The sequence below is a fragment of the Oncorhynchus gorbuscha genome, linkage group LG13, assembly GCF_021184085.1.
Source record: "Oncorhynchus gorbuscha isolate QuinsamMale2020 ecotype Even-year linkage group LG13, OgorEven_v1.0, whole genome shotgun sequence".
NCBI classification, from domain to species: Eukaryota; Metazoa; Chordata; class Actinopteri; order Salmoniformes; family Salmonidae; genus Oncorhynchus; species Oncorhynchus gorbuscha.
Window position 1 is genome coordinate 41,175,131 of NC_060185.1, and position 24,282 is coordinate 41,199,412.

Sequence of the window (24,282 nt, forward strand, 5' to 3'; positions counted from 1 at the left end):
AGTGGTAAGGATTCACTCTGTGGTGCTGGAAAGAAAGCTCTATTGTTGGGACAGCTTTATGTAGGACCTAACAGTTTGTGGGCACCGCTTGTCACCATTATAGTGCAATTCATGTATTGTTTAGTGTTGTGTTGTGGCGTTGCTGGCCCCACCAAGATTTACATGCTAAAAATCACCACTGCTTCGATATGATGGTTATTATATCTATATTTGCGCATAAAAGGCATTTCCACCACCATAGTTCATTTTATAGACACAAAAAAGTCCCACCATGTCAAACAAACAAATTATCTGTCTCCATTTAGAGAATTGTACTGACACTTCCTGTTTCCATCTCAGCTGTCATGATTTTCTTTCATATGGTATGACTTTACTTTGAACGACCCTTCCCGCTCTTTTGTTCCAAGCTGGCTGAAGACCTAGCTAGCCAGTAACGAGCTAACACCAGACACAGATGAAAACCTTGCTAGCCAGTAACGAGCTAACACCAGACACAGATGAAGACCTTGCTAGCCAGTAACTAGCTAACACCAGACACAGATGAAGACCTTGCTAGCCAGTAACTAGCTAACACCAGACACAGATGAAAGGGGAGACATATACGGTAAGTATCTTCACCATGGATGGAAGTGTAAAATTGTAATTATACTGTATTTGCTGACACGCGTAGGAAGGAGGGAAATCACAGCTCGATTCCTTTATCTCTGTAGCAAGATAAGTCTGCACTGCACAGTTCTCACACCCAGCTGCATGGTGGCATTTGCCTTGGGCCTTGTTGTCAGGGAGATTGGCACATAGCCTGTCTTCTCTTGAGAGCCAGGTCAGCCTACAGCGGCCTTTCTCAATAGCAAGGCTACGCTCACTGAGTCTGTACATAGTCAAAGCTTTCCTTAAGTTTGGGTCAGTCACAATGGTCAGGTATTCTGCCACTGTGGACTCTCTATTTAGGGACAAATAGCATTCTAGTTTGCTCAGTTCTTTTGTTAATTCTTTCCAATGTGTCAAGTAATTATCTTTTTGTTTTCTCATGATTTAGTTGGGTCTAATTGTGTTGATGACCAGCTTGATTAGGAGACTCTTCTGCAGGTTCATCTCTCAGTAGGTGATGCCGTTGTTATGGATGGTTTGGGAATCACTTCCTTTTAGGTGGTTGTAGAATTTAACATTGCTTTTCTAGATTGATAATTAGCGGGTATCGGCCTAATTCTGCTCTGCATGCATTATTTGGTGTTTTGTGTTGTACACAGAGGATGTTTTTGCAGAATTCTGCATGCAGAGTCTCAATTTGGTGTTTGCCCCATTTTGTGAATTATTGGTTGGTGAGCAGACCCCGGACCTCACAACCATAAAGGGCAATGGGTTCTATAACTGATTCAAGTATTTTTATCCAGATCCTAATTGGTATGTCAACTTTTATGCTCCCTTTGATGGCATAGAAGGCTCTTCTTGCCTTGTCTCTCAGATCGTTCACATCTTTGTGGAAGTTTCCTGTGGCGTTGATGTTTAGGCCAAGGTGTACAGTTGAAGTCGGAGGTTTACATTAAAAGTCATTAAAACTATTTTTTCAACCACTCCACAAATTTCTTGTTAACAACATCTACTTTGTGCATGATACAAGTCATTTTTCCAACTATTGTTTACTGACAGATTATTTCACTGTATCACAATTCCAGTGGGTCAGAAGTTTACATACACTAAGTTGACTGTGTCTTTAAAAAGCTTGGAAAATTCCAGAAAATTATGCCATGGCTTTAGAAGCTTCTGATAGGCTAATTGATATCATTTGAGTCAATTGGAGGTGTACCTGTGGATGTATTTCAAGGGATACCTTCAAACTCAGTGCCTCTTTGCTTGACATCATGGGAAAATCAAAGGAAAGACCTCTGAAAAAAAATTGTAGACCTCCACAAGTCTGGATCATCCTTGGGAGCAATTTCTAAACGCCTGAAAATACCACATTCATCTGTACAAACAAAGGTACGCAAATATTAACACCATGGAACCACACCAGCTCTGTCAGGAGCAATGAGCCAAAATTCATCCAACTTATTGTGGGAAGCTTGTGGAAGGCTAGATAAACAATTTAAAGGCAATGCTACCAAATACTAATTGAGTGTATGTAAACTTCTGACCCACTGGGAATGTGATGAAAGAAATAAAAGCTGAAATAAATCATATTTTTCTGACATTTCACATTTAAAATATAGTGGTGATCCTAATTGACCCAAGACAGGGAATCTTTACTAGGATTAAATGTCAGGAATTGTGAAAAATTTAGTTTAAATGTATTTGGCCAAGGTGTATGTAAACTTCCGACTTCAACTGTATATAGTTGTTTGTATGCTCTAGGGCAACGGTGTCTAGATGGAATTTGTAGTCCTGGCGGACATTTACATCATTTCAGAACAAATTGCAATTATTTTGGTCTTACTGAGATTTACTGTCATGGCCCGGGTATGGCAGAATGCCCCCCCCCCCCACCCCACCTCTGATCATGCTGACAACTCTCCCCAAGACCAAGCTCATAAGTCGCTATGACACAAGGGCGTATGGGTCAGCAGGCATGATAAAGACACACGTGAGTGCACGCATTCACACATATGCATGCACACACAAACACAGAGGAACCCCCCTCTCCACCACACACACACTTTACCAAGCCTGCACACTAAACCAGATTCCCAGGGGAGCTCTGATATGAAAGGAGAGCAGCTTTAGCAGAGCAGCTGTACTCCAATAGAGTTAGGAGTCTAAATATAGCACCTCCGGCCCTCCTGTTCCTCACTGGAGTGCCAGTCCCAGAGCTGAGCGAGAGACCTCAGAGGACAGACCGAGAGCTAGGAGGACTGCTGGGAGCAACCTCCTCAAGAGGCTCTGGCTGTGTCTGAAATGGTACCCATATATCATCGAGCAGATCGCTCAAGATTGACTTTGAAATTGGACGTCTGTCCATGTCCTGAGGATGTCAATCCCATGACTCAATCCGATTGCGCGGTCGATCCCAGTGGTAGACACTCATTTTCTACAGTCTGGTTTTAACCCTATCCCAAACCTTAACCCTTAACTCAACCATTCAGAATGGATGTCTAAAGTTAATGTGTTAACCTTATCCCAACCCTTATTTTCAAGATGTGACATTTGGAGAAACGTGAATAAAAGTCTGAATCTGAAGTCAAATTGGTAAAACCATGAGATATTGTTGCTTTCCTAATAAAGTGCACTACTTTTGGCCAGGGCTCAAAGCCGCTCTGTCATCTGACATGATTGGTCATGAATGGACATGACACCTAATAACCCAACTTGTCATGTTTATGATACTGCTCTGCTATCAAACTACTACTAGTACAAACTACAGGCCTGCTCACCTGCCATTTGCCTTCAGCAGTGGAATTTGATGATCATAAGCCGTGTTTCTCCTATGCTTGCCTCTGCTATTGTCGTCATCCATCACTTTAGGCACAGCCAAATGAAACCAAATGATCATTAAAGCTCTTCACTGCATGTGTCTCCGGAGACAGTGATAGTTCAAGAGAGGATCTAGAGTAAAGACACTTGTCATTTCTTCTCCAAATAAATGAGACAGTCGAGGTAAATTAACAACAGTACAAGAGTGTCTTTTCCTCACGAACACCATAATTCCAGGTCGGTCATCTCTTTAGCACTTCACAACGTCTCTGTACTAAGAGGTATGCTACAAAGCAGGATCAATTAGTTAGCCAGCTAACCTTGATAAGCAAGCAGAAATAACTATTGATTTCATAGCCAATTTAAAAAGCTAAACTTACATGACATAACATATGTCTATTTGTCTGTCAATTCAATTAGACCATGCCCATTTAAAGCTTATCTTTCTACAAAATAAAAGTTATCAGAATATGTAGACAACTTAGTTGGCTAACTCCATAATCCTGCTTCGTAGAATACAACTCTGCTATACTGCAGGCCTCACATTCACCTGCCAGAAAACAACTGTGAACCCTAACACATTCTTGACGTCTCTCCTGCTCAGTCTCTCATGACTGGATGGGAATCAGATGGACAGGAGCTGTCCGCTCCCACTCCTAGTGTGTGTGTGTGTGTATAAACAGAGGTAGAGGTGAGGCAAGGTGCCTCCTCTTCACCCTCCACTGGCTGATTGCGGTCACCTGCAGTCACATGTTCATTCGAGAATGTGATAGGCTAATTGCCACGAAACCCAGTAAAAAGGCTCCAAATGGCAGGATTACCTAACGAGCCTGTTCAATATTTAGTCTCTCTCTCTCACACACCTCCTTGTCGCACTAATTACCAAGTGCTGAAGCAGTTTCCACCCCCATTGTTGCACCACAACCATGATCTTTCTGTGAAAACAACCAAAGGAAAAAAACTGCTGTGGACGGATAAAAAAAATTCTAGTCAGCGTTGGCGTTCGTCCAACAGTGTAAGATTAATAATTTAATCCGAGATGCGTTGTTAGCAAGACTGTGGATCAGAACTCAGTGACCGCAGGGAATTGTACCTGAAATGTACCAGATTTTTTGGACCAGATTTTACATTCATACCTCTGTTGTTTTATTCATGTGTTCGAAGAGGATTATTCCGGAATGGTTTCGCATGGCAGTGTCTGTGTGGGTGTGCGTATTTATAAAAAGCGTGGATTGGGATGCCCTTATTTAGGAGTACTGTGTTTGTCAGAATTTAGTTTTCACGGGCGTAGATTTCCCATGGGGGGCAGAGCCGGTCGTTAGGGCTAGGACGACTAATTAGACTAGTGGAGGAAGGTTTAAATTAAGCAACGGTCTGGCACAGATAAACACTGAGTAGGCACAGAAACGAACGGCAGCGGAACTAGGATATCCTCACACACATATTCAGACACACACACACAGGACAGTCCAACACACACACACACACACACACACACACACACACACACACACACACACACACACACACACACACACACACACACACACACACACACACACACAACCAGCTAATGAGGCTCTGAATTTTGTTTTTAACAACGTGATATTGTGCAGTACATCCTTGCTATTGTTCATTGCTGTGGATCTGTACATGTTATGGCAATGGAGCATTGCTGTGCTATTGGTACTGGGGTACCTACTACCCTCAGGGCAGAGTTATGATAAAGTACCTACCCTCAGGGCAGTAGCACCTGGGTCCAGCCAGGCTGCTGGAGCAGGTAGCCCCGTTCCTGCAGGGCTGAGACAGGCAGTGGTCCACCTGCAACTGGCAAAGACCACCCTCGAACCCTGGAGCACACAGACGAAACACAGTGTCACATAGCATTAAACCTGAACACACACAGAAGGAGCCAAACATACACCCGCAACCCTTACGCACTGACATGCAAACCATCCAACTATCGCTATAACAAGAACACACACAGAAAAACAAATGTACGCAACACACACACACAGGCCCCCTATGTCTCACACTTCCCCATGACTGTCCATCTTCATTAGCTCATCAGGTCAATTCAAAACAGAACACTCACTCTTCCAAGAACAAGTCAACAAGTCCTGCATCTAGCCAATTACCCCCAACCTTACTACCCATCAATCATGTAGTGCGGTCTCCACATTGCTCTAGATGAGCCTGTGAGAACCCACTGCCCTCAGTCCGTCTGTCAGGCAGGCATACCACCACAGTCCTGTAATCACTCTTCTCTAATAAGATGTGGCTGGCCATCAACAACAGCTCCAGCCTCTGCTTCTATAACAAGGCAATTATCCTCTCAGGTGGCTCAAAGCTGCCCTCACTGGTCCGGGCCCGAAATATTTCTAATTGACAAGTTGAAAGGGTGGACTCTTCTCTGCGTCCCCCATTTCATTTGGAGAGACTCACACACGCAGGCCCCAGGAGGCTGGTGGCACCTTAATTGAGGAGAACAGTCGTGGTAATGACTGGAGCGGAATGGGTGGAATGGCATCAAATACACCAAACACATGGCTTGTTTGGTGCCATTCTCTTTGCTCCATTCTGGCCATTACTATGAGCTGTTCTCCCCTCAGCAGCCTCCTGTGATGCACGCATGTACACACAGACACACAGACACAAACACACAGTAGTTACCTGGAGGGCAGATACAAGTGAAGTTGCGGCCCTCGTCCCCCTGCCTCAGGTCACTACAGATGGCGTAGTTCTGGCAGGGCTTGAGGTGGCAGGCATCAAACTCCTCACAGAAGATTCCAGAGTAACCATTCTCACACTCACAGAAGAAGGTGCTCTGGAGGTCAAGAGGGGTCACTGTCACACACTGACTGACTATAGGTACCAAAACTAGTGCCAGTTTCTCCCAACCACATGACCTGACCAGGATAAACTCATGGCTCTATATGTGACTAGTATAGGGGTTCATGTGATGAGAAGAAAAACTGATGAGACTGAGTGGTCAGATAACATTGTGGAACATAATGCTCAACACTTTGTCTATCACTGGGATGATTCTGGTTACTGGGGCTACATGCGGCTCAATTGAGATGTACAACCCTAGGATTCTCTATTGTTAGTCCTCTAAACCCCACCGATGCCCTTTTCCTCCCAGCTCCCCAAAGTGTGGTGTGCTAAATCACCCTCTAACACTGCACCTGTAGGTGGGAGGGAAAGAGCTAGCAGGCCCTCAGTCTAACACACGTCTCCTCTCGCCCCTCTCTTCTCCCTTCCTCTCTTCTCCCTTTCTTATTTGTTCTCCCTCTCTTCACTTCTCTTCTCTCCATTTCCTCTCTCTACTCCTCTCTGCTGCAGTCTACTCCTCTCTGCAGCAGTGATTATTCTTCTAACTGCAATGCCTCTAGAGACCCAGGGAGCGGGGGAGCCCCGGGGAGCAGTAGGGATGCAGGACTTTATTATTAAGAACTCTGTCTCCATCCCACAATACATTTATATATTTCTCTGTTCCCATGGCAATAAGGTATGGTCTTTATTCTGTCTTGCTTATCTTTTTCTCCACCCAGTCTCCTGTTGCTATGTTACCGCATAGTGTATCATCAAGACAATAGTGTCGCAATCTTTCAATATTCTGCTGAATTACCAGTATATTGAGGGGGGAAATCTGAATATTTTTCTGAATATTGAAAGTGACATGTTAAGCCTTAAAATAGTGTTCACAGGATCAAGCCCAAAGACAAGGGATTGAATCACCAACCCATGAACAGGTGACATCACATATTTGACCCCTGACCTCTTACCACAGAGGGCTGGGTGATGCACTTCCCCTTCCCAGAGCATTGTGGGTCGCTGAAGCGGCTGCCAGGCTCCACACAGCTGCTGGCCTTCACTGTCAGATTGAGACGCAGGGTGACTTCCGAGCCACTGGGGGTGCCCACGCGCAGCACACCTACAACGGGAGAGAGAAAAAAACAAGATCAATCAAAAAACATTTATTCTATCCTAAGGTCCAAGCTGGTTCACCTTGATAAATATGAAAATACGGATTAAATGTGAGCAATATTGAATATTGCCAATGTAACTAGAGAAAAAAGTAGGGGAGGTCAACATGGATGTAGGGACAGAGGCATTGTGTTTAGATAAGGTGTAGAGAGAAGTAATGGTTCCTTGCAAAGAAGATTTTGGTCAAACATGTCCGCTTCTACACAAGTTTTCTATCTTAACACCATCGTACGTAACATTGACCAGAACACCTTGTGTTTGACAAATGTTCTAGGAGGGGTTGCTTATGGATCATTGCCTAGATAAGACACCTCTAGCTTCCATTGAAAAAGAGAAATGTATTTCCTGGCAACTCACTATTAGAGAAATGGAGAGGAACAGGCCATGCTAGCAAATATGAATCAAAACCAAAATAGATTAGTTCTTGTTTTGTTATTTATGTGTCATGTGACACACAGCAGACTGCTACCAGAAGTCTTTATTTTAAAATAGCCTCAAAGTGAAGATTAACAGCTGTTATTAGGGACCTGCTATGATCCAATGAGGCGTGAGCAAAGCCAGGATGAGTCATTGCCACAGCAAAGCCCTGCAGCCAATCAGGCGTCTATAAAAGCTGGTCCCCTAACACCTCACCATTTTCTGGTTAGGTCAGCCCAATAACCTCTGTTCCTCACAACACAAACTCACAAATGCAAAGTCACTGCTCTCTGATGCAGCACTTACATGCACACACACACTTACACTGCATTTAGACAGGCAGATATTTTTTTAGTCTTTTGACCAATCACATCAGATCTTTTCACATCAGATCTTTTTCAGAGCTTAACTGATTGGTCAAAAGACTAATTAGTGGGGGGAAAATATTAGAATTGGGCTGCCTGCCTGAATGCACGCACACTGTAATAAAAAAAATAAACTCACAATTGTAAGGCAACCAACTGCAATATGACTAAGTTTGCTCAACAAAATGCTCACACACAAACTTTTTGTTGTGAGTGAGCAAATTCACAATCCTATTGCAGCTGGTTGCCTTACAATTGTGAGTTGAATCATATACATATATATATTTTTACAATCCACTCTGCCACCATCGTTATTTCATTCACACTAGCTGTCTCAGATGTACGAACGTGTGGTACTTGCGTGCACGAGTGGGAGTGTGTGTGCAGTTGTTCGTGTGTACTGCATGTTTTCGCATGTGAGACAGATTATGTGAGATGCACACAAGCACACACACATATCTCCACAGCAGCCTTGCTCTCAAGGACATGACTAATTTACCATCCAGGGTCTTTGACTGGTAAACAACCAAACACGATGACAGAAAAACGACTCTCACTCTTTCTCTCTCCTTTTCTCTCTCTCTTTAATTCTCTCTCTCCTCCCACACTCCCCAGACAGAGCCGCAGGATCTCAGGCGGAGTGTCTCCGGCCAGCTCAAGGTCAGTGGACAGACAGGCTGAGACCTAATACAGCAGTGTTGGTATGGAGACCACGCACAGGGGTCAAGTAGACAATTCACTAAAGGGAGGGACACCAATTACGACGACGCACCTGCTGGAATCCACCGAACCTTCAGACGTACGTTACTGTAACATTCCTCATTGAAAATAGACTTGACAATAAAATATGCAGAAAAACAACAAACCTGAATTGCAGAGCCAAGTGTTTATGTGCGCCAGCCCCATACAAATGAGCCATTATCATACTGTTTATGAAATGTATGGATATTGTGCTCTTGATTGACATTCCATGCAAATTACTGATCCATTACTGAACACTGCAGAGAATGTGACTGTTAGTATAGAAAACATGATGGAATACCATTCCATCCTAATTACCCAATGGGCTTGTTTGATCAGGGGCGTATATCTCTGACTTTAAGGTACCTTATACCATGAAACTACAAGTATCTTCTAAATAGGAGTATGTATAATATGCACTTTTATCACTACATGTGCTATGCAAATATTCATTCCCTTGGAGTTGAAGATAGCCATCTCTAACGCAAAATACAGTTGGCACCAATGACAGGTTGGCAGAATGGAAGTGATAGCACTATAGCACCTGCACATTTACCACCAAATGGACAGACAGAATAAAGCAACCTATATTCCTACATATGCTTTTTAACAGTTGTATTGAGGTGGCAGGAAATCTTCTGTTCCACATAGGAACAGACAGGATTACGTAAGTAAGTAAATTGAGATGGAGGAGGGGCCTTACTGAGAAAGTAGTTGTGTCCAAGGGGGAGGGAGTGGTCAGGGACCACCAGTCCATCTGAGGCCTGCTGGAACCACATGATGGTTCCCTCCACCAAAGAGGAACGCTGGAAGCCATCCTCTCCAACACGCCAAAGGACGGGCGCTCCACTCACATTCACTACGATCCTAAAGGGAGAGGGAGAGGGGAGGGAGTGTGAGAGAGAAAGAGAGAGTCCTCGAAACCAGACACTTTAGTTACCAGCCTGCTACAGTGCATTCAGAATGTATTCATATCCCTTCATTTATTCAACATTTAGTTGTGTTACAGACAGAATTCCAAATTGATTCAGACACACATAATTCCCCATGATGACAAAGTGAAAACATGTTTTTTTTAATGTATTACAAATTAAATACAGACATATCTGATTTATATATATGCATTGCTTGCTGTTTGGGGTTTTAGGCTGGGTTTCTGTACAACACTTTGAGATATCAGCTGATGTACGAAGGGCTATATAAATAAATTTGATTTGATATAAGTATTCACAACCTTTGCGTTGACACTCCAAATTGAGCACCCTTTGCCTTGATGACAGCTTTGCACACTTGGCATTCTCTCAACCAGCTTCACCTGGAATGCTTTTCCAACAGTCTTGAAGGAGTTCCCACATATGCTGAGCACTTGTTGGCTGCTTTTCATTCACTCTGAGGTCCAACTCATCCCAAACCATTTCAATTAGGTTGAGGTTGGGTGATTGTGGAGGCCAGGTTATCTGATGCAGCTTTGGGGTGTGTTGGTTCATTGTCCTGTTGAAAAATAAATGATATTCCCACTAAGCGCAAACCAGATGGGACGGCTTATCGCTGCAGAATGCTGTGGTATCCATGCTGGTTAAGTGTGCCTTGAATTCTAAATAAATCACAGACAGTGTCACCAGCAAAGCAGACCCACACCATCACACCTCCTCCATGCTTCACAGTGGGAACCACACATGCGGAGATCATCCGTTCACCTACTCTGCATCTCACAAAAACACGGCGGTTGGAACCAAAAATCTCCAATTTGGACTCATCAGACCAAAGGACATATTTCCACCGGTCGAATGTCCACTGCTCGTGTTTCTTGGCCCAAACAAGTCTCTTCTTCAAAATTGTGTCCTTTAGTAGTGGTTTCTTTACAGAAATCTGACCATGAAGGCCTGATTCACGCAGTCTCCTCTGAACAGTTGATGTTGAGATGTGTCTGTTGAACTCTGTGAAGCATTTATTTGGACTGTAATTTCTGAGGCTGGTAACTCTAATGAACTTATCCTCTACAGCAGAGGTAACTCTGGGTCTTCCTTTCCTGTGGCGGTCCTCATGAGAGACAGTTTCATCATATTGCTTGATGGTTTTTGCGACTGCACTTGAAGAAACTTTCAAAGTTTATGAACATTTCTGGATTGACTGACTTTCATGTCTTAAAGTAATGGTGGACTGTCATTTCTCTTTGCTTATTTGAGCTGTTCTTGACACAACTGATTGGCTCAAACGCATTAAGAAGGAAATCAATTCCACACATTTTTAACAACGCACACCTGCTAATTGAAAAGCATTCCAGGAGACTACCTCATGAAGCTGGTTGAGAGAATGCCAAGAGTGTGCAAAGCTGTAATCAAGGCAAAGTTGGGCTACTTTGAAGAATCTCAAATATAAAATATATTTTGATTTGTTTAACACTTTTTAGGTTACTACATGATTCCATATGTGTCATTTCTTAGTTTTGATGTAGTTAGTTTTGATTATTCTACATTGTAGACAATAGTAAAAATAAAGAGATCCTGGAATGAGTAGGTTTGTCCAAACTTTTGACTTTTGACTGGTACTATATGTAAATTTTATTTTCAATACATTTGTTTTCACTTTGTTTTCACTTTTTCATTATGGGGTATTGGGTGTATATGTGTGAGAACACAACAAAATGTCAAATAAGTCAAGGGATGTGAATACCTTCTGAAGGCACGGTATACATTTTATAAGACACACAACCACCATGCTAATAGGATGGAATGGTAGACATGAGTAATGCCTGGTCCTGTCTGTCTCAGTGGGGGGTACTATACTGCTTACTGTGGTGACTGTACAGCTCTGAAGGCCAGGGAGTAGAGTTATAACTGCTGTGGTCAAGGGTCATTACTCATCTGACTTTTGGCCAATCACTGGAAGCGACCGTCTCCCTACACCAGTGGTTCTTAACCTTGTTGGAGGTACTGAACCCCAACAGTTTCATATGCGCATTCATCGAACCCTTCTTAATTGAAAAAAAATCAAATTCAAAACATAGGTATATATTTGACTGGTGCACAAAATGAACCGTGCATCAACATCACTGTGTTCAAAGAACAAAATCATCAAAACATTTTCACACAGATTATCATTTTCACACAAAAACAAAAACATAATAATGAATATTTACTGCAAATCAGTGTGACTTCTGCTGTTGCCTTTCAGAGACCAGTTCAGAAATGCGCAGCTTCACCTTGGCAAGTGCCACTCTCATGTCATTTTCGCAACAAAGTCTGTTCCTTTTCTTCTTTTTTATGTCCAGCATCCTCAAAGGATTGCTCGCAAAGATATGTTGTAACAAACGGTATGAAAATCTCCAGAGCTTTCTTAGCAATAACAGGGTACGTTACCATTTATTGTTGTTGTTCTGAAGAGTTGCTGTTGAACCTGGCTCTGCTGAATTTCAATGATTTCATCGAGGTATTCATCATTGACATCTGTTGTCTCAACACTAAACGTGAACGGCTGTCTCACCCATGCTGGTGAAACGGATGTGAAACGGCTAGCTTAGTTAGCGGTGTGCGCTAAATAGCGTTTCAATCGGTTACATCACTTGCTCTGATGCCTTGAAGTAGTAGTTCCCCTTGCTCTTGTGGAGCGATGGGTAACAATGCTTCGAGGGTGAATGTTGTCGTTGTGTCCCTGGTTCGCGCCCGGGTATGGGCGAGGGGGCGGTTTAAAATTATACTGTTACACTGGATATGACTCTCTTGTAGGGAAGTATCCGTCGAGAGACTTTGCAAGCTCATCTAAGTGCGTGGCAATTGCTTGCTTCAGTTCAGCGGGTACAGAAATGTCTCCGATTCCAGATACATCTTCGATCTTACTTACACAGTCGTCCAGCAGGGGAAAGTTTGCGAAGTTATTGTTCTCTGTTCGTCGTTTCCATAACGGTAGCTTTTTTTGAAAAGCCTTCAGGTTTTCCTCCGCTTCGATGATGTTGACTCCACCGCCCTGCATCTTTTGATTGAGATGATTGAGAGCTGCGAAGATATCGGCCATGTACGCTAAAATGAGAATGAACTCAGAATTTTTGAAGCTATCTGCATGACAATGTTGGTGCTCTTGCAAAAACAGGGACAATTCCACACGCACGGCAAAAACACGATTCAGCACCTGTCCCCGGGATAACCACCTAACGTTAGAATGGTACTCAAATTCAGAGCCCATTTCTTTACACAGCTCACTGAAGATGCGATGCCGCAGAGCACTAGTTCGCACATAGTTCACGCATTCCACTACAATTTTTAATACTTCTGCCAGTTTTGGAGGCAAGGTTTTTGTTGCCAACGCATGCCTGTGCAGAATACAATGCGTAACAATGATGTGTGGTGCATCGGCTTTCACTAGCGCACCAAAACCAGACTGCAGAAACCATATCCCACGAAAGACTGTTGTCTTTGAAGAAGTCATCCACAAGTTTCTTCACATCGGCTGCCTTAGTTGTTGTTGTAAGAGGCTTACAAAATAAAAATTCTTCCTTTATCACGTCGTCTTTCACATAGTGCACAAATAGATTGGAAACCTCTGTGGTCTCGTCGAGTTGAAGGCTGAATTTTGCCGGACTTGAAATCAGATCTGCAACTACTTGAGCCAAGATGTCTTTGCTCATGTCCTCTATTCTGTCGCTGATGGTGTCATTTGAAAGAGGAATTTGGGATAACTTCTGCCTCTTTTCCCAGCATGATATTCGCCATCTTCAACACAGCTGGTTTTATGAGTGTTTCACCAATGGTGTGTGGTTTGCCCTGCTTTGCGATCAGGTAAGCAACTTCGTACGATGCTGTGAGGATCGGTTTGTTGATGGGTACAAAGCCGAGAACAGGCAGAGTAGCCTTTTCATCAAATCTGGCTCTCTTCACCTTGAATTCAGCGAGCGTTGTGTTCTTGTATTTTCCATCTCCATGCAGCTTAAGGAAGTGTTCTCTTAGTTTTGCCGGTGCTAGACTAGAATTGCTCAACTTGGCATTGCAAATCATGCAGTTAGGACACTGACTCCTATCACGTTCGGTTATACATGTAAATCCATATTGTACATATTCGTCCGACCACTTTCTTTTTTTGCTCGACATAGTAAGTATGAAGGGATAAAAATATTAAGAAAGAAATCACAAGACGTACCATCACCACAATCACAAACTGAGCACACCAAATTCCCTGCAGCACAGATAGGCCAAGCGATGTATCTTGATCACCTGCAGCCAATGATGGCCAAGCGGAGCGTGTCATCATGAATCATATGAATCGGATGTTTGTCTTGACCTCCGCCGAACCCCTGAGACTGACTCACCGAACCCCTGGGGTTCGATCGAACCCAGGTTAAGAACCACTGCCCTACACAGACAGACAGTGTCAGCAAAGCAGACGCGCTCCAACTCAACACAAGACCAGCTACACTCCCAGACTCCTCCCTACACTCCCAGACTCCTCCCTACACTCCCAGACTCTTCCCACTGGCTGAGTCACGCACAGATAAATAAACACAAACAGGTAAGTGAGTAAGTATTGACATTTCAAAAGCATTTGATAGCATTGAGCACCATTTTTTGTTGTTGCATAAATTACAAACTTATGGCCTTCGAAATAGAGACCTCGACTGGTTTAGGAGTTACTTAGTTAATAGGAAACTGTTTTGTGGAACAGCACAGTTTTGGAGTTCAAAGAACGTGCCCTGTTGAGATTCCTCAAGGTTTGATCCTTGGCCCATAGCTTATTTATTTTAAAATTGATGTTAATTACAATTTTGATTGTGTACATTTTATATTGTTTGCTGATGACACCAACATCTTTCTGTCTGATAAAGATGGTCAGAAATTGATCATTAAAATGAATCAGTAGTAAAAAAAAATTGGACGACTGGTTTAAAGCAATTAAGCTGTCTTTAAATTAGGGCCGTCAACGTTAGCCAAAATCATGTAAAAGCTATGCCCAATATTACCACGCGAGCCGCAATTTTGGGTTTTGATAACGAACAACACTGTTTAGCTAGCTAGTCATGTTAACTTGACGACTGACTAGGATGCACAAATGTGGATGGCACAGGAAGAACTGAAAAGAAATAGGATAATCAAAGAGATGCTTCAAAGGCAGGCTGCATATACGTGTGTGTGTGTGTGTGTGTGTGTGTGTGTGTGTGTGTGTGTGTGTGTGTGTGTGTGTGTGTGTGTGTGTGTGTGTGTGTGTGTGTGTGTGTGTGTGTGTGTGTGTGTGTGTGTGTGTGTGTGTGTGTGTGTGTGTGTGTGTGTGTGTGTGTGTGTGTGTGTGTGTGTGTGTGAGTGAGAGAGTAAGAAGGTATGGGAGGGAGGAGGAGTGTGTAGGCCTATCTGTGTAAAGTTATCTGAACAGTACAGATGGTTAGTTTTCATAACATTGTTGGACAAGTTGAAAAACTGTTCTTTGTATCCATAGAGCCAGCAATGTTTACCTGTAGTCACACACCTTTAGAATGCCTGAAGCTTTAACAGTACTTAAAGCTGTGTGTGTAGGTCCTGTGCGCAAGTGTTCAACTTTTTCTCCCCAGTTTCGATCTTGTCTCATCACTGCAACGCACCAACGGGCTCAGGAGAGGTCCTCCGAGACATGACCCGCCAAACCGCACTTTTTAACACTCGGCGCTTAACCCGGAAGCCAGCTGCACCAATGTGTTGGAAGAAACACCATTCAAATGATGACCGAAATCAGCCTGCAGGCTCCTGGCTCGCCACAAGGAGTCACTAGAGCGCGATGAGCCAACTATAGTCCCCCTAGCCAAAACCTCCCCTAACCCGGACGACGCTGGACTTATTGTGCGCCGCCCTACGGGACTCCCGGTCACAGCCGGTTGTGACACAGCCTGGGATCAACCCGGGTTCTGTAGTGACGCCTCAGTCTAAAGCGATGCAGTGCTTTAGACTGCTGCGCCACTCGGGAGGCCCACACCTTGTTATTTTTTATTGGACTTTTTTATTAATGTACTGCAATGTTGAGGGAGCAAGCACACAAGCATTTCACAGCACATTTTATACCTGCTGTAAACTGTGTATGTGACGAATACAATAAGATTTTAAATAAGTTAACAAACAATCTCTCTCTCTCTCTCTCTACCATCTTCCATTCAGCCTCTTTGTCATTCCTAAAGTGATGTGTGTGTGTGTGTGTGTGTGTGTGTGTGTGTGTGTGTGTGTGTGTGTGTGTGTGTGTGTGTGTGTGTGTGTGTGTGTGTGTGTGTGTGTGTGTGTGTGTGTGTGTGTGTGTGTGTGTGTGTGTGTGTGTGTGTGTGTGTGTGTGTGTGTGTGTGTGTGTGTGTGTGTGTGTGCATGCATGCATGCATGCAGGCACTATCAGTAATTAGCACACCAATACAACAACGATATTTGCCTACAGCCAAGAACTGTTATGCTGATAAAGACCTCTTATGTTCCCACTCCCCCGTCATTTATAAAGAGACACTATGCATTGACCACTTTGAATGACCAATAAAGGACATTTATGATGCTTGCTTAAATCAGAACACATTGCAGTCAGGCACTATACTTGGGCAACACAATGGAGGTCATTTGCTACCATCCGGGTTGTGACTGAATAATGAAAGACTGCAAGTTCCATGTAAATGACACAGGAGGATAATCATAAGACAATGATCTCAAGGGAAGACAGATGTAGTGCAGTCTCCAGTGTGGTTTTAAGTAGAACTATAGTTCACTTGGGAGAGAGGGAGAGGTTAGGATAAACAAGGGAGGGAGGGAGAGGTTAGGATAAACATGGGAGAGAGGGAGAGGTTAGGATAAACAAGGGAGGGAGGGAGAGGTTAGGATAAACATGGGAGAGAGGGAGAGGTTAGGATAAACAGGGGAGAGAGGGAGAGGTTAGGATAAACATGGGAGAGAGGGAGAGGTTAGGATAAACATGGGAGAGAGGGAGAGGATAGGATAAACAGGGGAGAGAGGGAGAGGTTAGGATAAACAGGGGAGGGAGGGAGAGGTTAGGATAAACAGGGGAGAGAGGGAGAGGTTAGGATAAACAGGGGAGAGAGGGAGAGGTTAGGATAAACAGGGGAGAGAGGGAGAGGTTAGGATAAACAGGGGAGAGAGGGAGAGGTTAGGATAAACAGGGGAGAGAGGGAGAGGTTAAGATAAACAGGGGAGAGAGGGAGAGGTTAGGATAAATGGGAGAGAGGGAGAGGTTAGGATAAATAGGAAAGGGAGGGAGGGGATAAACAGGGGAGAGAGGGAGAGGTTAGGATAAACAGGGGAGAGAGGGAGAGGTTAGGATAAACGGAGGGGGGAGAGGATAGGATAAACAGGGGAGGGAGGTAGAGAGGGAGAGGTTAGGATAAACGGAGGGGAGAGAGGGAGAGGAGAGGATAAACAGGGGAGGGAGTTAGAGGTTAGGATAAACAGGGGAGAGAGGGAGAGGTTAGGATAAACAGGGGAGAGAGGGAGAGGTTAGGATAAACGGAGGGGAGAGAGGGAGAGGATAGGATAAACGGGAGGGAGGTAGAGGTTAGGATAAATAGGAAAGGGAGGGAGGGGATAAACAGGGGAGAGAGGGAGAGGTTAGGATAAACAGGGGAGAGAGGTTAGGATAAACGGAGGGGAGAGAGGGAGAGGAGAGGATAAACAGGGGAGGGAGTTAGAGGTTAGGATAAACAGGGGAGAGAGGGAGAGGTTAGGATAAACGGAGGGGAGAGAGGGAGAGGATAGGATAAACGGGAGGGAGGTAGAGAGGGAGAGGCGAGGTTAAACAGGGGAGAGAGGGAGAGGCTAGGTCGAACATGGGAGGGAGGTAGAGAGGGAGAGGCTAGGTCAAACATGGGAGGGAGGGAGAGGCTAGGTTAAACAGGGGAGGGAGGGAGAGGCTAGGTTAAACAGGGGAGAGAGGGAGAGGCTAGGTCAAACATGGGAGGGAGGTAGAGAGGGAGAGGCTAGGTTAAACAGGGGAGGGGGGAGAGGCTAGGTTAAACAGGGGAGAGAGGGAGAGGCTAGGTTAAGTATGGGAGGGAGGTAGAGAGGGAGAGGCTAGGTTAAACAGGGGAGGGAGGGGATAAACAGGGGCGAGAAGGAGAGGATAGGATAAACAAGGGAGAGAGGATAGGATAAACAAAGGAGAGAGGAAGAGGATAGGATAAACAAGGGAGCGAGGGAGAGGTTAGGATTAACAAGGGAGAGAGAGAGGATAGGATAAACAAGGGAGAGAGGGAGAGGATAGGATAAACAGGGGAGAGAGAGAGAGGATAGGATAAACAGGGGAGGGAGGTAGGACGGGAGAGGTTAGGATAAACAGGGGGAGAGAGGATAGGATAAACATGGGGGAGAGAGAGAGGGGATATGATAAACAGGGGAGATAGGGAGATGCTAGGTTAAACGGGAGGGAGGGAATAAACAGGGGAGAAAGGGAGAGGATAGGATAAACAGGGGAGGGAGGGAGAGAGGATAGGATAAACAGGGGAGAGAGAGAGGATATGATAAACAGGGGAGAGGGAGAGGATAGGATAAACAGGGAGAGGGAGAGGATATGATAAACAGGGGAGAGAGAGAGGATATGATAAACAGGGGAGAGAGAGAGGATAGGATAAACAGGGGAGAGAGAGAGGATAGGATAAACAGGGGAGAGGGAGAGGATGGGATAAACAGGGGGGAGAGAGAGGATAGGATAAACAGGGGAGAGGGAGAGGATAGGATAAACAGGGGAGAGGGAGAGGATATGATAAACAGGGGAGAGAGAGAGGATAGGATAAACAGGGGAGAGAGAGAGGATAGGATAAACAGGGGAGAGGGAGAGGATATGATAAACAGGGGAGGGAGTTAGAGGTTAGGATAAACAGGGGAGAGAGGGAGAGGTTAGGATAAACAGGGGAGAGAGGGAGAGGTTAGGATAAACGGAGGGGAGAGAGGGAGAGGATAGGATAAACGGGAGGGAGGTAGAGGTTAGGATAAATAGGAAAGGGAGGGAGGGGATAAACAGGGGAGAGAGGGAGAGGTTAGGATAAACAGGGGAGAGAGGTTAGGATAAACGGAGGGGAGAGAGGGAGAGGAGAGGATAAACAGGGGAGGGAGTTAGAGGTTAGGATAAACAGGGGAGAGAGGGAGAGGTTAGGATAAACGGAGGGGAGAGAGGGAGAGGATAGGATAAACAGGAGGGAGGTAGAGAGGGAGAGGCGAGGTTAAACAGGGGAGAGGGAGAGGATAGGATAAACAGGGGAGAGGGAGAGGATAGGATAAACAGGGGAGAGGGAGAGGATATGATAAACAGGGGAGAGAGAGAGGATAGGATAAACAGGGGAGAGAGAGAGGATAGGATAAACAGGGGAGAGGGAGAGGATATGATAAACAGGGGAGAGGGAGAGGATATGATAAACAGGGGAGAGAGAGAGGATAGGATAAACAGGGGAGAGAGAGAGGATAGGATAAACAGGGGAGAGAGAGAGGATAGGATAAACAGGGGAGAGGGAGAGGATAGGATAAACAGGGGAGAGGGAGAGGATAGGATAAACAGGGGAGAGGGAGAGGATAGGATAAACAGGGGAGAGGGAGAGGATATGATAAACAGGGGAGAGAGAGAGGATAGGATAAACAGGGGAGAGAGAGAGGATAGGATAAACAGGGGAGAGGGAGAGGATATGATAAACAGGGGAGAGAGAGAGGATAGGATAAACAGGGGAGAGAGAGGATAGGATAAACAGGGGAGAGGGAGAGGATAGGATAAACAGGGGAGAGGGAGAGGGATAGGATAAACAGGGGAGAGGGAGAGGATAGGATAAACAGGGGAGAGGGAGAGGATATGATAAACAGGGGAGAGAGAGAGGATAGGATAAACAGGGGAGAGGGAGAGGATGGGATAAACAGGGGGGAGAGAGAGGATGGGATAAACAGGGGAGAGGGAGAGGATGGGATAAACAGTGGAGAGAGAGAGGATAGGATAAACAGGGGAGAGGGAGAGAGGATAGGATAAACAGGGGAGAGAGAGAGGATAGGATAAACAGGGGAGAGGGAGAGGATAGGATAAACAGGGGGGAGAGAGGGGATAGGATAAACAGGGGAGAGGGAGAGAGGATAGGATAAACAGGGGAGAGGGAGAGGATAGGATAAACAGGGGAGAGGGAGAGGATAGGATAAACAGGGGGGAGAGAGGGGATAGGATAAACAGGGGAGAGGGAGAGAGGATAGGATAAACAGGGGAGAGGGAGAGGATAGGATAAACAGGGGGAGAGCGGGGATAGGATAAACAGGGGAGGGGGAGAGAGGATAGGATAAACAGGGGAGAGAGGGGGATAGGATAAACAGGGAGAGAGGGAGAGATTAGGATAAACAGGGGAGAGGGAGAGAGGATAGGATAAAAAGGGGAGAGAGAGAGAGAGAGGATAGGATAAACAGGGGACGGCTGGAGAGGGGATAGGATAAACAGGGGATCGAGAGAGGATAGGATAAACGAGGGAGAGAGGATAGGATAAACGGGAGAGGGAGAGAGGATAGGATAAACGGAGAGGGAGAGAGGATAGGATAAACGGGAGGGATGGAGAGGGGAGAGTATAGGATAAACAGGGGAGAGGGAGAGAGGATAGGATAGGATAAACAGGGGAGGGATGGAGAGGGGATAGGATAAACAGGGGAAAGAGAGAGGATAGGATAAACAGGGGAGGGCTGGAGAGGGGATAGGATAAACAGGGGAGAGGGGCAGAGATTAGGATAAACGGGAGAGGGAGAGAGGATAGGATAAACAGGGGAGGGATGGAGAGGGTATAGGATAAACAGGGGAGGGATGGGAAGGGGGAGAGGTTAGGATAAACAGGGGAGAGAGGGCGAGAGGAGAGGTTAGAATAAACAGGGGAGAGGGGAGAGTATAGGATAACAGGGGAGAGAGGGAGAGAGGATAGGATATGATAAACAGGGGAGGGATGGAGAGGGGATAGGATAAACAGGAGAGGGGGAGAGAGGATAGGATCAACAGGGGATAGAGAGAGGATAGGATAAACAGGGGAGAGGGAGAGATTAGGATAAACAGGGGAGGGCTGGAGAGGGGATACGTTAAACAGGGGAGAGGGAGGTTAGGATAAACAGGGAGAGAGAGAGAGGATGGGATATACAGGGGAGGGATGGAGAGGGGATAGGATAAACTGGGGGGTGGAGAGGGATAGGATAAACAGGGGAGGGATAGAGAGGGGGAGAGGATAGGATAAACAGGGGGAGAGGGAGAGGATAGGATAAACAGGGGAGAGGGAGAGGATAGGATAAACAGGGGAGAGGGAGAGGATATGATAAACAGGGGAGAGAGAGGATAGGATAAACAGGGGAGAGAGAGAGGATAGGATAAACAGGGGAGAGGGAGAGGATATGATAAACAGGGGAGAGAGAGAGAGGATAGGATAAACAGGGGAGAGAGAGGATAGGATAAACAGGGGAGAGGGAGAGGATAGGATAAACAGGGGAGAGGGAGAGGATAGGATAAACAGGGGAGAGGGAGAGGATAGGATAAACAGGGGAGAGGGAGAGGATATGATAAACAGGGGAGAGAGAGAGGATAGGATAAACAGGGGAGAGGGAGAGGATGGGATAAACAGGGGGAGAGAGATGGGATAAACAGGGAGAGGAGAGGATGGGATAAACAGGGAGAGAGAGAGGATAGGATAAACAGGGGAGAGAGATAGGATAAACAGGGGAGAGAGAGAGGATAGGATAAACAGGGGAGAGGGAGAGGATAGGATAAACAGGGGAGGAGAGGGGATAGGATAAACAGGGGAGAGGGAGAGGATAGGATAAACAGGGGAGAGGGAGAGGATAGGATAAACAGGGGAGAGGGAGAGGATAGGATAAACAGGGGAGAGAGAGGGGATAGGATAAACAGGGGAGAGGGAGAGAGGATAGGATAAACAGGGGAGAGGGAGAGGATAGGATAAACAGGGGAGAGCGGGGATAGGATAAACAGGGGAGGGGGAGAGAGGATAGGATAAACAGGGGAGAGAGGGGGATAGGATAAACAGGGAGAGAGGGAGAGATTGGGATAAACAGGGGAGAGGGAGAGAGGATAGGATAAAAAGGGGAGAGAGAGAGAGAGAGGATAGGATAAACAGGGGACGGCTGGAGAGGGGATAGGATAAACAGGGGATCGAGAGAGGATAGGATAAACGAGGGAGAGAGGATAGGATAAACGGGAGAGGGAGAGAGGATAGGATAAACGGAGAGGGAGAGAGGATAGGATAAACGGGAGGGATGGAGAGGGGAGAGTATAGGATAAACAGGGGAGAGGAGAGAGGGATAGGATAGGATAAACAGGGGAGGGATGGAGAGGGGATAGGATAAACAGGGGAAAGAGAGAGGATAGGATAAACAGGGGAGGGCCGGAGAGGGGATAGGATAAACAGGGGAGAGGGGCAGAGATTAGGATAAACGGGAGAGGGAGAGAGGATAGGATAAACAGGGGAGGGATGGAGAGGGTATAGGATAAACAGGGGAGGGATGGGAAGGGGGAGAGGTTAGGATAAACAGGGGAGAGAGGGCGAGAGGAGAGGTTAGAATAAACAGGGGAGAGGGGAGAGTATAGGATAACAGGGGAGAGAGGGAGAGAGGATAGGATATGATAAACAGGGGAGGGATGGAGAGGGGATAGGATAAACAGGAGAGGGGGAGAGAGGATAGGATCAACAGGGGATAGAGAGAGGATAGGATAAACAGGGGAGAGGGAGAGATTAGGATAAACAGGGGAGGGCTGGAGAGGGGATACGTTAAACAGGGGAGAGGGAGAGGTTAGGATAAACAGGGGAGAGAGAGAGAGGATGGGATAAACAGGGGAGGGATGGAGAGGGGATAGGATAAACGGGGGGGTGGAGAGGGGATAGGATAAACAGGGGAGGGATAGAGAGGGGGAGAGGTTAGGATAAACAGGGGAGAGGGCGAGAGGAGAGGTTAGAATAAACAGGGGAGAGGGGAGAGTGTAGGATAACAGGGGAGAGAGGGAGAGGTTAGAATAAACATGGGAGGGAGAGGGGAGAGTATAGGATAACATGGGAGAGGTTAGGATAAACAGGTGAGAAAGGGAGAGGTTAGAATAAACGGGAGGGAGGGAGAGGTTAGAGTAAACAGGGGAGAGGGGAGAGTATAGGATAACGGGAGAGAGGGAGAGGTTAGGATAAACAGGTGAGAGAGGGAGAGGTTAGAATAAACAGGGGGGGAGGGAGAGGTTAGAATAAACATGGGAGGGAGGGAGAGGTTAGAGTAAACAGGGGAGAGGGGAGAGTATAGGATAACAGGGGAGAGAGGGAGAGGTTAGGATAAACAGGGGAGGGAGGGAGAGGGGGAGAGGTTAGGATAAACTGGGGAGAAAGGGAGAGGTTAGAATAAACATGGGAGGGAGGGAGAGGGGAGAGTATAGGATAACAGGGGAGAGAGGGAGAGGTTAGGATAAACAGGGGAGAGAGGGAGAGGTTAGGATAAACAGGTGAGAGAGGGAGAGGTTAGAATAAACAGGGGAGGGAGGGAGAGGGGAGAGTACAGGATAACATGGGAGAGGGAGAGGTTAGGATAAACAGGTGAGAGAGGGAGAGGTTAGAATAAACAGGAGAGGGAGGGAGAGGGGAGAGTACAGGATAACATGGGAGAGGGAGAGGTTAGGATAAACAGGTGAGAAAGGGAGAGGTTAGAATAAACAGGGGAGGAAGGTACCAGTACATGCAATACAGGGCTCTTACTTGATGGCAGTCTCCTCAGGCACCTCTGGAGAGAGAGTCAGAGTTCCAGAGGTCAGCTCACACAGCTCAGGACTCACACAGTGCAGTCCCTCCGTCACCTGCAACAGGAACAAAAACATACACACATATGCATGCATGGATACACAGAGACACACATACACACAGGCACTCACATACATGGAAATACACAAAGATACACACATGAGGCAGCAAGTGGATAAATGTCATTATTTTATCAGACAAATAAAGAAGTTCTGTGAACTCTGAACCTAGCAAGCTGGTCAGCTGGACTGTTGGGACTAATCGAGTACAGGTAGCATTCATCTCTGACCTGTTCTTTCTCCCACTGCACCACCAAGAGTCTCTGTCCAGCCTTAGGCTGCCACGGCTGCAGCGTCGGAGGGGCCTGCGTGGTGCTGGACACTGTTGTTGGCTGGGAGGGCTGAGTGGCGGTTGTGGGTGTGGCGGGTGTGGCCTGTTCGGGGGCAGGGGGTGTGGCAGGATCCCAGTTGGAGACAGGCAGCAGGTCCAAGGTGCCCTGCTCACACTTCTCCCCCTCGTACCCCTCGCTGCACTCGCAGGTGTACTCCTCGCTCTCACCACTGCGGCTACAGTTGCCATGGAAACATGGGCTGTTGGCACAGGGGTCTGTGAAAAACTGACAACACAAAGAGGAAAGGGAAAATGACTATAGAT

The 24,282-nt window shown here is 46.0% G+C and overlaps 1 protein-coding gene across 1 annotated transcript in view; it reads right to left on the reverse strand.

Moving 5' to 3' along the window:
* LOC123992880 (delta and Notch-like epidermal growth factor-related receptor) overlaps positions 1-24,282 on the reverse strand; it is an 80,175-nt gene that overhangs the window by 16,031 nt on the left and 39,862 nt on the right. Inside the window, exons 2-7 of the mRNA XM_046294487.1 lie at positions 23,918-24,244; positions 23,587-23,684; positions 9,622-9,785; positions 7,194-7,342; positions 6,079-6,232; positions 5,142-5,255 (exon numbers count right to left, since the gene is read on the reverse strand). Coding sequence (XP_046150443.1) covers positions 5,142-5,255; positions 6,079-6,232; positions 7,194-7,342; positions 9,622-9,785; positions 23,587-23,684; positions 23,918-24,244 — 1,006 coding nt within the window. The remainder of the gene's footprint in view (positions 1-5,141; positions 5,256-6,078; positions 6,233-7,193; positions 7,343-9,621; positions 9,786-23,586; positions 23,685-23,917; positions 24,245-24,282) is intronic.